The sequence below is a fragment of the Urocitellus parryii genome, chromosome 6 (assembly GCF_045843805.1).
Source record: "Urocitellus parryii isolate mUroPar1 chromosome 6, mUroPar1.hap1, whole genome shotgun sequence".
Classification (NCBI taxonomy): domain Eukaryota; kingdom Metazoa; phylum Chordata; class Mammalia; order Rodentia; family Sciuridae; genus Urocitellus; species Urocitellus parryii.
The window spans coordinates 90,393,240-90,411,550 of NC_135536.1; the positions used below are offsets into that span (position 1 = coordinate 90,393,240).

Consider the following 18,311-nt stretch of genomic DNA (forward strand, 5'->3'; position numbering starts at 1 on the left):
AACAAAACAAAAACCCTGCTGCCTTCCTACTCTTGCCTTCAAAAAAAGAATTCTTCATAAGAATTAAAGAAGTTAGGTTTTTTTTACAAGAATTTAATTTTTTATTTATTTGTTTTTAAAATTTTATTATTATTATTATTATTTATTTTTTAGGTAAAGGTGGACACAATATCTTTATTTTAATGTGGTGCTGAGGATTGAATCCAGTGCCCCACTCATGCTAGGCAAGCGCTCTACCTCTGAGCCACAACCACAGCCCCCCAAATTTATTTATTATAATTTATTACACATGACAGCAGAATGCATTTCAATTCATAGTACAAATATAGAGCACAGTTTTTCATGTCTCTGGTTGTACACAAATGGGATGGATTCAAACTAAAAAGCTTCTTAGTAAAAGAAAGAATCAGTGAGGTGAATAGAGAGCCTAAAGAATGGGATCAAATTTTTACCACATGCACATTAGATAGAACTCTAATGTCTAGGATATATAAGGAACTCAAAAATCTTAACACCAAAAAAACAAATAACCCAATTAATACCCAAGCAACTGAAAAGACACTTCTTATTTATTTGTTTTTTATGTGGTGCTGAGGATCGAACCCAGTGCTTCACCCATGCTAGGCAAGTGCTCTACCACTGAGATACAACCCCAGCTCTAATTTTGATTATTTGAAGATACTATGATTTTTGCCTAGAAAAGATGAATCTACTAAAAATGATAAAAGTTGAGATAATTTAATAAGCTAGCTAATACCAAAATTATAGCAGCTAATACAGTAGTTTTATATCTACAATAAATAACCAATTACAGGGCTGGGATTGTGGCTCAAGTAGTAGAGTGCTTGCCTAGCACACATGAGGCACTGGGTTCGATCCTCAGCAACACATAAAAATAAAATGAAGATATTGTGTCCACCTAAAACTAAAAAATAAATATTTAATAAATAAATAACCAATTACAAAATGTAATTAAATGTTACTAACTAGAAAATATAATTAATGTAATTGGTTCCAACTATCAGTTAGAAAAAGAAAGAAAGAAAGACCGACCAAGAAATAAACTTAAGTAATATATAAGAACTATCAGAAAAAAATGTTTGAACTGCCATTGACAGACACAAAATAAGACTTGAGCAAATAAAAAGGCAGATTATCATCTTGGGTAGGATGATTCAACATCACTAAGATGTCTTTTCATCCCAAGTTGATCTTAGGTTCAATGTATGCGCAATAAAAACACTAAGAAAATGTTTGTTTCAAAGTAAATTGATTCTAAATTTCAAAATGAAATTTCTAAAACAGTAATGAAATATGCCCAGTCTTCCTAGATATTAAAACATAATATGATATTACTGTAACTTAATAAATCCATAGAACAAAACACAGGCATTAAGTATATATTAAATGTGACACTTGAAATTAATGGCAGAAAATAAAGGTCTATCAGTAAATGATTTGGGGACACCCAGCTTGCCGAGATAATGTTGTTTTTCTACTTATACCACACACTAAAATAAATTCTAGATGAATCAAAAGTCTAAATATAAAATATTAAATCCTAAAAGTGTTAAAAGATGTGACACATATGATTTTATATATTTTATTTTTAAATTTTTTTTATTTTTAGTTATACATGACAGTAGAATGTATTTGGGCAGAATATACATACATAAAGTATAATTTATTCTGTTTAGATTCCCACTCTTGTAGATTGTACATGATGTGGAGTTACCCTGGTTGTATATACAGATATAAGGCTAGGAAAGTTATGTCCAATTAATTCTACTGAGACACTTATTTTTAAGTCAGCTTGGGAAAACCATTTAAAATTCTCTGCAAACCAAGAGGCAATAATGAAAAGATTGATAAATTGGATTCCTTGAACATTTTTAAGTGAAAAAACTCACAAAATTAAAAGATATCAAGTAAATTGTGGGAAATGTTTAAAACTCATCACAAAGGGTTTGCTTTCTTAATATAAAGTAGGTCTACAAATCAATAAGAACACAAACCAATAGAAAGTTTGGGGAAGGATCTGGCAGACAATTCACAGGAAAAAAATGCAAATGTCTCTCAAATACATGAAAAGATGTCCAGCCTTGCTGAATATACATATAAAATAAACCTACCTGAGATATCATTTTTTTCCCTATCAGAATGGCAAAGATAAAATTTGAATGTTTGACTGCATTCCAAGTTGGTGACAGTTTGGGGAGACAGTGGTTCTCTTATAAGTACTGTTTCTCCACATATAGTCACATTTGGGGTCAGGGCTTCAGTGTATGAATTTGCAGGAGGTAGGGGACATAATTCAGTCTATAAACAGAGGGAAGTTAAGTAATATCTACAAAAACTTTTACAATCTATACTTTTGATTCAGCCATTCTATTTCTATGTGTTAATCATGCCAGAAAACAAATAGAGATAATATAAAATTTATATATTTAATACATTGATGTTTATAATAACAAAAGATTGGGAGGTACCATAAATAAAGTATTGGACAAATAATAATAAGACATACACTTAATATAGTACCATACAGGTATGAAAAAGAATGAAATAACTCTATATAAACTGATATGGAACAATTCTCAAACTGTATTGTTAAATAAAAAAAATTATAGAACAATATAAACATGCGCTATCCCTTTTTGTAAAGGGTTAAGTGTGAAGAGAATATATATATGAGTTTTCTTGTGTTGGCCCAGAATATTTCTGAAAACTTACTGCTTCTGGTTAGAGAAATTCAGCACCTAGAATTAAGGCTTTTTTCACCTTTTTATATCTTTAGACTATAAGCGTACATCTCGGTGTTAATATTTTTAAAATAACAAAAACTTGCAACAGAAAAAAATCCTGACTGAAAGGACTATTTTCACCACTGAGAGCCCCCCTGCCTTGGAGATCATGGGTTGGGCCCCCTGTGGGGTTTTTTTTTTTTTTTTATGTAGTGCCAGGAACTGAACCCAGTGCCTCACACATGCTAGGCAAGCGTTCTACCACTGAGTTACAACCCCTGCCTTTCCTGTGGGTTTTGTTCTAATTCAGTACTAGCAGGGAGAATCTTCTTTTTCCTGGTACAGTGTCCATGAGCATTTCACAAATATCCAGTCTGCAGCATTATTTTCAATGGGGTGCTTTCAGGGGAGCCCATGATGAGACAGATACTGCGGTGTTTTGGTTTAGCCCGGAAAAGGTGGAAAAGGCGAGTGGGAGAAGTGAGGAGGATGGAGGGAGGGGTGACCAGAAAAGTCGGTCTGTCTGCTCCCTATAGCACCCACACCTTTCAGCTCCCCAGTCTCTGGCAGAACAACCCAACAGCAGGTGTGTACCCAACGATTCACTTATTCGTTTGTGAAACAAATGTTTATTGAGCATTATCATGCACCAAGAACCCTATGAGTAGTGGCGGTAGAGTAGTAAATTAGATGTATCCCTGCCACCGAAGAGCTTATCTTCCAGCAGGGGGAGACAGTACTGGGTGCTGTTTATTCATTAGTTATTCACCTGCCCTTGTAATGTGCTATGAGAGAAGTTCAGAGCTTTCAGATCTGGGAGTGGAGGTCAAAATAGGCTCCTCCAAGAAAGTGGTATTTAAGCTAAGAAAAATATTTATTTTAATGAATAAATTAATGAGCAAATCCATTAATATACTGCTTCATTATAGAAAGAATTAGGAGTTGGCTCAGCCATGGGGCAAGGTGCAGGGTGGAGTGGGAGAGAGATTAACATGTGCAGAGCTCTAAGGCAAGAAGCAATGCAAAGATGCTAAGGCAAGGATCAAGTCTTGCAGAGCTGAATTAAGCATCTTGGGCTTTATTGGGAAGCCACTGAATGATATTTTAAGGAAGCGAGTAGCACAAACAGATTTGCATTTTAAAAATACCATACTTGATAAGACAGGGAGAATTATTTAAAGGTAACAGAGGGGAAAGGAATTGAGCAGTCAGAGACCCTGTCATGGTTCAGACAACAGATGACAGTGGCTTGGTTAGGGGGTGTCAAGTGAAAAGAGACATAGATAGATGTGAAAAGAAAAGTAATTGGGCTGGAGTTGTGGCTCAGTGGTATAGTGCTTGCTTGGCATGTGTGAGACCCTGGGTTTGATCCTCAGCACCACATATAAGTAAATAAATAAAATAAAAAGATCCATTAACAACTAAAAATATTTTAAAGAAAGAAAAAAGTAATTGACAAAATATGGTAATGGACAGGGTAGGGAGGTCAAAGAAAAAAAGATAATCAACATGACTCCAGGTACAAATAAAGTAATTATGCTATACAAAGTTATTTCACATATATTACCTCAATCTTGTAAACTAGATAAGGGGTCATTATTTCAATTTAATTGGGGGAAAAAAACAGGTTCAGGGAGTAAACACTTATTTCCATGAATGGGTTAATGAATAAATCAGTTAATACTGTCTTATTCCTGAAAAAAATGTAAGAAGACTAACAATGATATGTGAAATGGCAGAAGAATATACTAAAATGATACAATTGATGAAAGAACAGAGATGGAGACCAAACATACTCATGATGAGGCTAAAAAAGGACATTATAACCTACCTAAATACACTCTTTCCACACACTGGATGTTTATCTCTAATCTTTCCAGAAGCTGAGGCTTTCCCAATACCTTGCAGCTTATGGTAAAGCCTAGATTCAAACTTAAGTCTTCCAACCTATATCCCAAACATCTGATTTCACCTTAGTCTTTATCCAAGCCATGCTAAGAAGGTTCTCTGTTCAATCTTCTTGTGAAATCTCTCATTGATTTCTGCTTCTAAATTCAACCTACTAGCTTCTTACCAATCCCTATGTTGAAAACGACTAGAAAAGCTGAATAAAATATTTAAAATATCTGTTTGGCAGGGTGTTTTGATATATGCATATAGTTACAGACCTTGGAAAGCTGAAGTGAAAGGAACACTTAGGCTCAGAAGTTTGAGACCAGTCTGGCAATGTAGTGAGAACCCCCATCTCAAAATAAATACTTAAACAAATAGAATATTTGCTTTAAAGTGTCATAAGCAAGTACGGGAGGTGTAAAGATCTTGGAAGAAGAGTGCACAGAGTTGGGCTTGACCCTGTTACTTTTCCACCTGGGTCATTTGCTGATTCATAATTGGTGGATGAGAGCCTGAGAATTTGAGCATATCTTCTGGCCATCTCACAAGGTTGGAGTCTCAGAGTCATGAAGAATGAGGAGTCCCAATGAACAATCTAGGCTTTTGATTGGGATCCCAGAAGGGCTAAGTCCCAGGAGTAAAAGCAGTAAACAGGAAACAGACCAATTCTTATAAAAGACTAAAACCTGGTTTTAAATCAGTCTTGATTACAGTGCTTTGTCCCATCCAAACTTCCTTCCAGAAAGAAAATTCTCTGGAGGATTTTAGCATGATATACAAAGCATGACATTGCTTGCAGAGCTCTTTCTCACATTCCCACATATTCATTAATTATCTCAGTTCAAACGTTTCCTGAACATCCTTGCCATGCCAGGCATGTGGCCTGCCTCCCTTCATGAAGCTCCATTCTCTTATTCAGCCTGAAGCCATATCTCATCCTATGCAGTGAGAGGAAATCTGGACAATCCTGAGGTCTTGGAGTCACTGATTTTGTTAAAGCTTTCCCCAATAAATCATGTCTTGTATGCTGTCTCCATTGTACATTGTACAATCAAATTCTTTTCTCCTGTTCTCTTGAAAATGCAACAGGCTAAAGATGACACTAGGTGCTTCTTGGATACCAGAAAAACAAGCCTCAGGGGTAGGTAGAAAGGTGGTAACTGCTGCATCTTGGCTGCTTAACTCTGGTCAGTGGGCAGATTATGGTGGAGAAAGGCTGGACAGTGGGTGGTATGGGGCCAGAGACCAAATGAGGAGCAGAGCCTGGGAAACAAAATTATTTTTCCTGATGCCTGACCTTTGCATAGCTAGCCCCAATCTTTCTAGTTATTTATCAGGAGAATGAGAGCTTCTGCCACTTCCTTAAACTTTAGACCAGCTTATGACACTAACAAAGACACCTTTCAGACCAAAGGGCAGACCTTGAGGAGCAATGAGCAACCTGGTTTGGTGGGAATTTAGAGTTGGTTAGACCTCGCTGTGTGATCTTAAACAAATCACTTTGTCTCTCCGAACCAGATAAATTTCTTTGAATGCAAGCAAATGAAACCATCTTTAGTCAATTTAGGCAAAAAAGCAAAAGGGTGAGGAGATTCTGTATCACCCCTAAAGAGAGGGGGGACAGTAAATCACTATGTTTCTGAATGCACCATTTCTGTTCTCAAAAATCTAGCCTAGTCAAGGGAATAGCAAGCCTGGGCAGAAAAATCCAGATACATATGATCTTAAGGACATTGGCTTTCTCTTAAGCTCACTGGCAAGTTAGCAAGTTAGTGCTATCTGTGGAAAGCTACTTTCTTTCATGTATGCCAGGACAGTTGCTGGTCAGACAAGCAAACTAAGCAAGCCAATGTTAATGATGTCACTGTTTCTGCAGCCCTCTCTGAATGGGGACTGGTGGGGAACTGAGGGCACAGTAGAAAGGATATGTGTCCTATGCAAAACGCCTAGAGGGTGAGGAGGCAGTGCTTGGAGAAGCACCAAGAGGGACAGAGGTGCTTTCTGTTCAGCCTGTTGCCACAAAACTCTTCTTGGAGTCACTGATTTTGTTAAAGCTTTCCCCAATAAATCTTGTCTTGCATGCTGTCTCCAGAGACTTTCTCTGGCTTTTTCACAAATTACCTCACTGCCCTGGCACAACTGGGCTGTGGACGAGACAAGCTCCTAGAATGATAGGGGGAAAAAATGAGAACCAGGCTCAGAACTACAAAAAGGAGAAATCCAGGCCAGCTCAGGGCCTAGGCATCAGGAATAGAAGGGAGGATTGGTTGCCCTGTGGGTCTTTGTTGCTGGGAAGGACGGGTTCCTGGTTTTTCCCTTCTCTGGCTCACCCAGCTCTGCAAAGTTCTGGGGAGAAGAGTCCAATTGGTCCAGTGTAAGTTCCATGCCCACCTCTAGCTGTGAGGAAGCAGAACATCTCTGCTGATGGAGCCACAAACACTGCAAACAGAGGGAAAAGGAGCTCCTTCTAAGAGATGCCTTTACAAGGCTCCTTTATACCCAGAACTGTACTGGGTGTTGTAAGAAAAAATCATATCAAGTTCTGTTGGAGTTGAGGGATTGCTTTGGTGGCTAGGATGAGTTGGGAGGACCTTACTTGACCTGTTTACTGCTCCATTCCTCAGGTCTAGAACATTCGGCTCATAGGTCCTCAATACATGTTAAATGAATAGATGAAAAACAACCTTTGCCACCAAGAAAGGCCTTAACTCGAAGAATTGCAACTTCTGTGGCAGATCAGGGTGGGGAACTCTTTGTTCTTTAAGCGCTTCTTAAATCACGTGAATTCTGTTCAGCTCTGCAAAGTAAAATCAATTCTGCAGGCAGTGACTATAGGATGTAGAAGCAACAGATGCCTGAAGATGGTGGCCATCCAAACTCCTTAGACTGCCACCTGAAACTCTTCACCCACCTGGCTCTTGCCTTGTTTTTTTTTTCTGCTGCTTGTTTCCCCCTACTCTGACCTCTCACGTCTGATTGACTTGCAGTTCCTGGCTGCTAGAATCCACCGTTTCTTTCTAATCCGGAGCCTGTATTTGACCAACTCTTAGTCCTTTAGTTTTCATTTAAATGCCACTTCCCCCAGGAAGCTCTCCTTGATCCACAATCCCAAGACTGGACTGGTTGGCCTTCTTTGTCCTCCCATAGCACCTCAGGTTATTCCAGTGGTGGTTCTCATCACTCTGCATTATAATCTCCTGTTTATTTTTCTTTCTGTATGTGCTTACACATGAGCAACTTGAGTGCAGGCCCTTGTCCTTCCTTGAGTCCTCAGTGCCTACCTCACTAGAAGAAACTGTAAATATTTGTTGGGGGTGTTAATGAAAGTGGTGTTAAAACCAGCTACCCCCCCCCACACACACACCTTAGTGGCACACACCTGTAATCCTAGTGGCTCCAGAGGCCGAGGCAGGAGGATTGCAAGCTCAAAGCCACCCTCAGTAATTTAGCAAGATCTTGTCTCTAAATAAAATATAAAAAAGGGCTGGGGATGTGGCTCAGTGGTTGAGCGACCCTGGATTCAATCTCCAGTACCAACATAGGAAAAAAATATATACATACAGGGCTCATGAAAGAGTCTGAGGGTGTGGTAGCAGAAGTCTTCCAAGAACTTCAAACTAGATCATGACAGATACCCCACTGTGTGCCTCTCCACAGTGTTTTCCTTAAATGATTTCTCATGATTGTCATGTAATAATTATAGGTTGGAGTAATTACAGGTTACTTCCAGCTCTGTGCCACCAGCTCTTGGTTCTCAGCCCACTCACAAGATGATCAGCCTACTAGATGATTCCCACCACACCCCTTCTCAAATTAATTGCATTGACCTTTTTGTTTGTATATATTGGAAGTATTTAACTTCTTTATTTAATGGATGTACATTTAATAGAATAGTTGTCTCCATCTCATAGCCATTGCCTGAAGGGCAGGTGCTTCATACCTTTCTCAGTACAGAACTTTGTGTGCTGCCATGAGAAAGCAGGTGCATCCAAGAAGAGATAATGATTGGAGTTGCTTTGTGTTTCATAGGACCCAGAAAGGATAGAATATAAATGACCAGAAGAAGCCCAGACTACAACCTATAGAAAACTCTGAAGGTATTTCATTTCCTACCCCAAATCTATATCATACCTGAACATGGTAGCACATGCCTGTAATCCTGTCTACTGGGGAGGCTGAGTCAGGATGGTCATAAGTTCCAGGCCAGCCTCAACTACTTAGTGGACCTTGTCTCAAAAAAAAAAGAAATACTGGTGGACTGGGGATGTAGTGCAGTGATAGAGTACTCACCTAGCATGTGTGAGGCCCTGGTTCAATTCTAGTACAAAAAAAAAAAATCTACCTGCCTGCATTATTCAATTGGCCTTGTCTCCTGAACTCTAGCCAATCCAAGACCCTCCAGGACCACAATGCATCAGTGGACTTTGAGAGAAAATGCTAGGACTGTGAGGACCAAGATGTTGCTTGGATTCATATGGAAAGGGATCCAAGGGAAGGCTGAGAGTGAGAGATTTGCCCAGATTTTCTCCAAGATGTAAACATATAGGTGTATGTAGAGACATAAACAGAAGTTATAGCTCTTTTGTTTTTCTTTCAGTACTGGGGATTGAACTCAGTGATCTACCACTGAGCTAAATCCCAGTCCTTTTTTAAGGTTTTAAATTTTGAGACAGGGTATCACTAAACTGCCCAGATTGGCTTAATATTTGCAATCTTCCTGTCTCAGCCTGTTTTTTTGCTTTCCAAACTAGATCATGACAGATACCCCATCTGTTGCTAGGTTTATATGTCTGCAGGGAGTTTGTCTTGTTTACTGTCTTGTACCCCTGTGCTCAAAACGGTGTACAGCATATACTAGACAATCAATAAATCTCAAATGAGCAATTGGGCTCAGGCATTGAAACAACAGGACACTCCCAGCAACCAGAAAATAGGCAAAAGCTTATGTAGGGAAAGTGATGATTACTGATGATGAGTGAAGGACATGAGAGCAAGGATTGAAGTTTATTGATATGAGAAATTAGCCATTGCAACAACAGGACAACAGCAATCTGCTCGGTGAGTCTTCTTTCCTTGACATATGAGGAGCAGTAAGTCATGGCCATGTCCCACTGGCACCCTCTGACATCTGTCACACTTCTGTATGGGAAACCATGGAATCACTGGGTCTTGAATGGAGTCCTGGGCAGCTGTACCAATGGCCAACGAACTAGCCATCATTGACATCTCCCCTATTGCTCACATCAGTGCCTGGGGAGCCTTTGATGTTGGGGAAAGGTACAGCTTGCATTTAAATTTGCTCCTTTCCCTGAAGTTTAAAATCCACACGTCCAGCTCACCATCCCAGGATTTATAACCCAAAGTCTACATACACATTCCTGTAACCCTTGATGTCCTTAAACTTGTTGCTTCTCAGATTAGCTTGGATCTGCCTCTGGCCACTCTTGAAGGGGACAGTCTTCAGAGAGACAGTGACTTTGTATCGGGGTTTGAGGACTCCAATGCTGCAGCAAAGAATGGAAAAGGTCAGAACAACCCACAGGCATTACAATAACTATAAAGCCCTTTTCCACTGAACTTCCTGGTCTCTCCCTCCTCCAGTGTACTGAGCCTGGCCCAGGAGCCTACATCTAGAAAGAAGGATAATGCTAATCCCAGAATAAAATGAGAGAGAAGGCTGAGCACTCCCAGCACTTACAGGACCCTTTGCTGCTTCTTAAAGAGGCCACTTCCTTCCAAGGTCAGGACACAATCTTCCACTTGTTCTGAGAGGGGATTTGAAAATACGACCTGAATAGTAAGTGGCTGGTTCATAATGGCTGCTCCTAGCACCTAAACGAACAGAGCAGGGAAGCAGTGCTTAGTTCTCAATCCCGAATCACTGAACGCTTATGGATAGCACTATTTTGTAGGGTTCCAGAATATGCCACCCCAAAATATGCTACTTTGACATCAGGATTATTTTAAGTTGGAGGCAACAAGAAATGCTCTCTGGCCTCCTCCTATTTACCTTAAAGCAGGACATATATTTACTAAGATATCCCCTCTTCGCTCTACCTAGAAGGACAAAAGTTAATCCCTGAGACAACCTAAGAAGTTTATCAGCCTGGAGGGGCACAAGAGGAATCTACATAACAAACTTTCCTAACTAACCCTTACCTCCATGAGTTTCCCATTTACTGGACTTCTCACAATCTGCCACCCCCTACTCCCACACACAGAGAAGAAAAGTCTTTTTCCTTTGTTTTGTCACTTCTCTAAAAGTGTATTGATCCTTTGCTAAGATGCTACACAGGCCCAAGTGCTCACCAGACATTTGAGTTGCCCCATTAGGGGCTCATGGACTCACTAAACGGGGTCTGGGAGGTGGATGGGCCTTGAGGCGATGGTACTGGAAGAAAGGAGCCCTAAACATCATCCCACTCAAAAGACCACAGAATGTCAGAGCAGGAGGGGTCCTCAGAAGCTCTGTAGTGTAATCCTCTATTTTGTTTTTAGACATATCTACTCAATATATTTTATTTTTTTTAAACATCAAATTGTATACTTTATTTTTAAGTGGTGCTGAGAATCAAACCAAGTGCCTTGCAGGTACCAAGTGAGCACTCTACATTGAGCCACATCCTCATCCCCTATAATCCTCTTTTTTGACAGTTAAAGAAGTAGAGGCCCAGATGCACAGCCAGGAAATGGCAAATTAAATCTGAGCTAACCTTGAGGCAGGGCTATCTCTCTATCTGAGCCCCTCCCATCTGGACTCTGTGTCTATTTGTTGACCCTAGGAAGGCCAACAGCAGGAGGTGGCACAAGAAAGAATATTTCTGAAAGTCCATGGCCCCTGCTCAAGGACCCACTCATAAAGCCTTAGTGGTACTAGAGAATAAAGACCTCTAAGATAATTTTTCCATCCTAAGGACACCAGAAGAAGCAAAGAATAGGAGGGGCTAAGGGCTCCACCCCCTCCCATTCAGAGTCAAGGAGATCCATGGCCATTTGCAGGGCTCCTGCCTACATTAATCATGATGCCTGGGTAAGTCAAGGTGATGATCTTGTTTGCCAGGATTTTCTCAGGACTGCTCTTTTCTTCACCCAGGGCACTGAGGCGGATTAGCTTGTCTGTTGACAGGTACTGGCTGTACTGGGAATAGAGGATTTTGCAGGGGTAGCTCTTTGCTAGGGAGAGAACACAATGATGAATTGAGAATAGCTGAGAAAATCAGTTGGGCCTGGATTGGATCTGATAGCTCTTCCATAGAGAAGAGGGAACCAATGTGTAACCAAGTCCTGCTGAAGCAAGAACTAGTTTTTCAGACAGAGAAAACTTGAGACTGATTGGTGAAATGGTTTGCCCAATCATTCTGCTAGCAAATGGGTGAGCTGAGGCTCCAGCCAAGGTCTAGATGACTCTAAAGTTTAGACTTTTCCCACTAAACTAACTACTTTCCTTGAAGATCCAAAAGGGGTGCAGGAATGAGGAGGAGGAGAAATGAAGAGGGAGAGAGAAGAAGGGGAGTAGGGAGTAAGAGGGAATGAGAGAAAAGGAAGAGGAGGAATATGGACTGGAGCACATAGTAAGAAGAACAGTGTCCCGGGGGTCTGTCCCCAGAGCTCTGTTGACTGACTTGACTCTTCAGTAGTGGCCTAACTGACTCTGCACATAGTGTGTGCCATGCCCATATTCAGAGCCCATACCTTCTTTAGGAGACAATGTGATAAATGTCATGTCCTGCCAGAATGGGGACAGTGGGCTGCCATCATGAAGCAGGGACTGGGCACTCAGGTTCACTTTGAGATCCTTGAACTGGGATGACATATTGAGTGCCAGAAGGACAAAATTTATGTCCTGGCCCATGTTGGGAGAGTCTAGTAGCTTGAATTTCAGGGAGACCTGGACAACATCACTAGGTCGAAGGGAAGGTGTATCCAGGCTGTGAGGGCTGTCCTGGTTTGGTGGCATGGGCCTGGAGGGTTCTGAGTCTGTTCGATGGGGGCCTTGGAACCTTCCATTCTTCAGTTTCTGTAGAGCCTTCAGAAACACCTGCCTCTCTTGAGGAGAACCTAGGATGGTAGAACACAGAATTAGCTGTGGGCTAGGCTAACTAGGGGGCAAGATTTGGCTGAATGCCCACCCTCAATGCCTCTGCCAACACTATAGAGGTTAGAGGGGCTTAATACCAGTAATAAATATTTTAAAAAGCATTCATTAAGTACACTCTTTCTAGGTTCTCTCCTGGTTCATTCTAAACCACACACCAATGGTACATTTGGAACAAACCTAATCAGGACTTGGATTGCCCTCTAATACTGAAATAGCAACAACACATCAACAGCAGACTCCTGGAAAATCTGGACCTGGGCACCATTCAGTAATGAAATAGTGGAAGTGACTAAAAGTTCAGAGAAAATAAGGAACCTGTTGAGAATTTCTCGAAAAATAGGCAAAAACAATGCCAGATTAGAGAGACCTAGCCCTTCAATGACCAGATGATGTTGCATATTAACACACATCAAGAACTTTCAGGAAACTATGACTTCAACTAATAGGGTTCCAGAAACAGGACAGACAGTGATCAGTATGTGAGAAGTCACAGAGAATTTAAAACAACTATTTAAAGAAAAGTCAATGAACTTGAAGAAACAGATACTCTAACAGATAAACAACAGAGATTTTTTCAATTAAAAAAAATCAAATAGAAATCTTGAGCTGAAAAAATACACTTAGCAAAATTAAACATGCAATAGAAAGTATCAATAGAAAAAAAGAGAAAGTATCAATAGGATAGGACAAACAGAAGGACAAACAGAAGGAAGAATTAGTGAGCACAAAGATCAGCTATTTCTTTTAAAAACTGATGAAAAATACTGTGTTTGGAATTGTTAAACCACCTCTGAACAGAATACTGTCTGTACTGGTTCATTGGGTTGAGGGAGGAGAGAGAGAAGAAGTTGCAAAAGGTATTTTGTTAGAGCGTGCAAGAAAATTTTAGCTTACCCATTGTCCTGTAATGTGAATTTCATTTAACTTTGCTGTACTATATATATTGTATATATACTGGATAGAGAGTCCTAATTTTATAAATCTTGTCTCTAGATATTAAAGAGGTTGCCAATGTATGACAAAAGTAGAGTTAGTAAACTAATACATTTTGTACGCTTTGTGTTAAAATTCATAGAAAGGCAGTCCTCTCTGAAAAGGAAGTGAAATTGTAACATTTTATCATGTGACACTCAGATGTGACACGTGTGATATAGAAGAAAGAAGTGGAAGAAATGAAGGATTCTAGGCCAGAATGATCCTATTTAGAAGATGCTTTCAGATATAACCATTGTTACATGTGTGTTTATTTAACACAATATGGACATAGTGGACAAACTTAGTCTTTCTAGATGTTTAGAAGTGCAAAAAGTATGTTAAGAGTAGAGGTAGTAAAGGAAACATTTTGTGGATATCTTTTGGTTAAAATTCATAATGAAATAACTGTCTTTTGGAATAGGATGATTAAAACACTTCTCTGAGCAGCACATATTGTATCAGTGCTGGTTCAGGAAAGAAGAAGGAAAAGAAAATGCAAAGGGCTTTATACCAATGTATTTTCTGTGAATTGACTGTTGGCTCTTATGTCTGTGAATTTTGTTTTCTTATGCGTGTAAATAATGTATATAAAGGACAAGTGAATCCTAATTTACATGTAGTCTATCTAGATGTTAAAGAGGTTGCCAGTGTATGATAAAAGAAGAGTTAATAAGCTAACACATTGAGTACACTTAGTGTTAAATTCATAAGAAAGGCAGTTCTTAAAACCACTAAGAAAGTAAAATTGTTAAAGTCATCTCTAAGCATTACAGATACATAAATCTGGACCCTGGGTTAATAAGAGATTAGAAGGGGAAGGGTTCTAGACCAGAATGTTTCTGTTTGGAAGACACTTTCAAATTCTAGCCTTTAAAAAAAGGAGGTTTTGCTTCAAAGTATAGCCTTTGTTAAGTAAGTGTTGCAGTTTATTCAGTGCTACTGTATATATGGTTGGAAACTTAGGTCCTTGTTGGAAACATCTAGTGTTTCTAGATGTTTAAAAGTACACAACATATGGTAAAAGTAGAGGGCTAAATTTTTTGTTACTACATAGGAATGGTTGCCATTTAGGGGACTGGAATTGTTGAACTTGATGTCTTGGAGAGTATGTTAAAGGTTCACTGGGTGGTGTGGAGGAAGGAGAAAGTATGCATAGAGAAGCAATCATATCCCTTAGATTAGTTCAGATTGTCTAGCCATTGTTATATATACATTTTAATTAATATTGCTGAGTATTAAAGGATAAGTCTTAATGTCCAATGTTTGCTAGAAGTAGCAAAATAATCCCTATATATAAATATCCTTTTGTTAGTTTTTAGGAAGAATTGTCTTCTGGGAATGACCCTTGTTAATCCACTTCTTGGAGCTAGGGGTAGTCCTGAATTTAGTCACTGGAATGATGAAGAGGGAAAAGAGGAAGTTTGAGGGGAAGTGCTCTTTGCTAGTATGTCCATATCTGGAAGACAGGTTTAGATTATAACCATAGATTTATATGTGCATTTTTGATAAAGTGTTTGTGTTTATTGTGCACAAAGTTCATACTTTATTTCACAACATCTAAACTTTCTAGATGTCCTGAGGTGACAATAAATCATAAAAAGTAGAGCTAGTGAATTAGCCAATTTGTAAATATCTTTGTTATAATTGATAGAAAAGATGCTTCTCGGGCATGAAATTGCTTTATCTCTGGGCAGCATATATCAGGACTTGTTTATTAGCTGGCAGCAGAGGGGCACAGGGAAGCACACAGGGAAAGATGGGAGCAAGTGCTCAAGGATTTGCATTTTGATATGAACTACTGGTGTGTGTGCATCTTCTGGCTGTACTATAGGAATACTTTAATTCACTGGGAACATGCATTCTTCCTAATATTTTAGTAGTAGAAATCTTGTAATAAAACAAGCTTGGTGTATTAAGGGAATGCATTATTTTAGTTGTAACTCTGCCAATATGTCTATCTAGAGGCCTGTCTTCAGTGAAATTTTTGTTCCCAAGAAAGGATAACATATTGATGTAGTATATTCTTGGTTATCAAAAATACTCATGTAGCTTTAGGATTTTGAATTGGTGAATATTCATGATGTGTGGAAAAGCATGATACATACTAAGATCTCAATCACTCAAAATGGGATATTGTGTATGTATACATATGACCTGGAGGGACACATCCAACTAAGATGCTTGGGACTGGATGACTTTGTCATTTTTGCTTGTATTTTTATTTTACCTGTAATGCACATATTAACTTTTAAAAATAAATTCTATTTTTAAAACCTGGAAAAGGGGCTGGGGATGTGGCTCAAGCAGTAGCGCGCTCGCCTGGCATGCGTGCGGCCCGGGTTAGATCCTCAGCACTACATACAAACAAAGATGTTGTGTCCGCCGAAAACTAAAAAATAAATATTAAAAATTCTCTCTCCCTCTCTCTTTCTCTCTCTTTCTCTCTCTCTCTTTAAAAAAAACCTGGAAAAAAAAAGCTATTTGAAAATACACAATTGGAGAAGAAAAAAGAATGAAGAAAAAAATGAAAGTTTACTGGAACTTTGGAACAGTATTAAAAGAGAAATGTTTGAATTACTAGAATTCAGGAAGGACTTGAGAATACCAAAGGGTTAGAAGCTTTATTCAAATAAATTATAATAAAAAAAACTTCTCAAACCTAGAGAAAGATGTAAATATCCAGGTACAGGAAATTCAAAGGTCACCAGTTAAATTTAATTGAATCAAATCCACCCCAAGACATCTAATTGAGCTTTCAAAGGTGAAAGATAAAGATAAGTTTGACAAAGCTGCAAGAGAAAGAGATAAGTAACATATAGGGGTGACCCAATTCATTTGAAAGCAGACTTCTTAGCAGAAACCTTGTAGGCCAGGAGAAAGTGGCAGGAGAATTTCACAGAAAAAAAAAAAATTCTGTCAGCTGAGAGTACTGTTCCCAGCAAAGTTATCCTTTAAAAATAAAGACATTTGCAAACAAATAAAAGCTGAGAAGAATGTATTTCCACTACACCTGTTCTAAAAGAAATATTAAAGGAAGTTCTTTAATATTAAAGGAAGTTGAAATACATTAATAAATAAGAAGAAAACGCAAGAAAGTATAAAACTCTATGATGAAAGTAATTATACAAATTCTGAATGCTGAACATTGTAAGCATGGTAATGATATGGGAAAAAAAAATATATATATATTTGGGGTACTGGGGACTGAACCCAGGGGTGCTTTACCACTCAGCTACATCCCCAGTCCTTAAATTTTTTTTAAATATTTTTTATTTTGTGACAGTGTCTCACTAAGTTGCTGAGGATAGGCTTGAACTTCTGAACCTCTTGCCTCAGTCTCCTGAATCTCTGGGATTACAGATGTGTATCACCATGTCTGGCCATTTATGTCTTTAGTATGAAGACTAATAAACAAAATAATTAAAAAATATAACTACATTAATATGTTAAAATATAGGCAATATAGAAATATGTAAAATGGGATACAAAAATTCAAATGTGGAAAATGGAATACAAATGTAGAGTTTTCTTTTTTTAATATTTTTTTTTAGTTATAGCTGGACACAATATCTTTATTTTATTTATTTTTTATGTGGTGCTGAGGATTGCACCCAGGGCCTCACGCATGCTAGGTGAGCGCTCTACCTCTGAGCCACAAACCCAGCCCTAGAGTTTTCTTATTAGTATATTTTCTCTTGCTCTTTTGTTTCTGTTCTTAAATGTATAATCATAGAAAGTTGCTATAATTTCAAAATAGCTTGCTGTAATCAAGAGATGTTTTTTTGTAAGCCTCATGGTAACCACACAGAAAACATCTATTACAGACAAACCAAAAATAATAAGCAAGGAATCAAAGAATGCTATTAGAGTAAATCACTTAATCACAAAGGACGATCATAAGAGAGGGAGAAATAAAGAAAAGAACCTCAACAAAACCGGAAAACAAGTTACACAATAACCATAGTAAGAACAGACCTATCAGCAATTACTTTGAATTTAAGTTCTCCAATTAAAATACATAGTTACTGAATGGATTAAAAAAAGAACAAACAATATGTTGTTTACAAGGAACTCACTTCACCATTAAGGATACACAGAAGACTGAAAGGTTCTGGGTGGGAAAAGATATATCATGCAAATGAAATGCAAAAGAAAGCAGGAGTCACCAAATTATTTCAGATTAGACTTTTAAATCAAAAGCAGTAAAAAGAGACAAGAAAAGTCATTATATAATGATAAAGGGGTCAAATCAGCAAGGGGAAATAGCAATTCTAAATATCCATGCACCCAATATTGGAGCACCCAAATATATAAAGCAAATATTAGTAGACCCAAAGGGAGAGATATTTGAGGATTTGAACCCCACTATCCAAACCTATGCATATAGCAAAAGCTATAAGGAAAGTGCGTATCAATCAATGCCCACATCAAAGAAATAGGATGATCTCAAGAAACTAGAAAAGCAAGAATAAACCCAACATTAGCAGAAGAAAAGAAATAACAAAGATAAAAGCAGAAATAAATGAAAATGGAGACTAAAAAAGTACAAAATATCAGTGAGAGGTGGTTCCTTGAAGAGATAAATGAAATAGACAAACCCT

At 38.5% G+C, this 18,311-nt stretch overlaps 1 protein-coding gene across 2 annotated transcripts in view; it reads right to left on the reverse strand.

Moving 5' to 3' along the window:
- Positions 1-9,987: 9,987 nt before the first annotated feature.
- Tgm5 (transglutaminase 5) overlaps positions 9,988-18,311 on the reverse strand; it is a 43,612-nt gene continuing 35,288 nt past the window's right edge. For both annotated transcript variants that reach the window (XM_026392300.2, XM_026392292.2), the window contains 4 exons: positions 12,330-12,695; positions 11,650-11,810; positions 10,336-10,469; positions 9,988-10,141 (listed from right to left, as the gene is read on the reverse strand). In XM_026392300.2, the coding sequence (XP_026248085.2) occupies positions 9,988-10,141; positions 10,336-10,469; positions 11,650-11,810; positions 12,330-12,695 (815 nt within the window). The remainder of the gene's footprint in view (positions 10,142-10,335; positions 10,470-11,649; positions 11,811-12,329; positions 12,696-18,311) is intronic.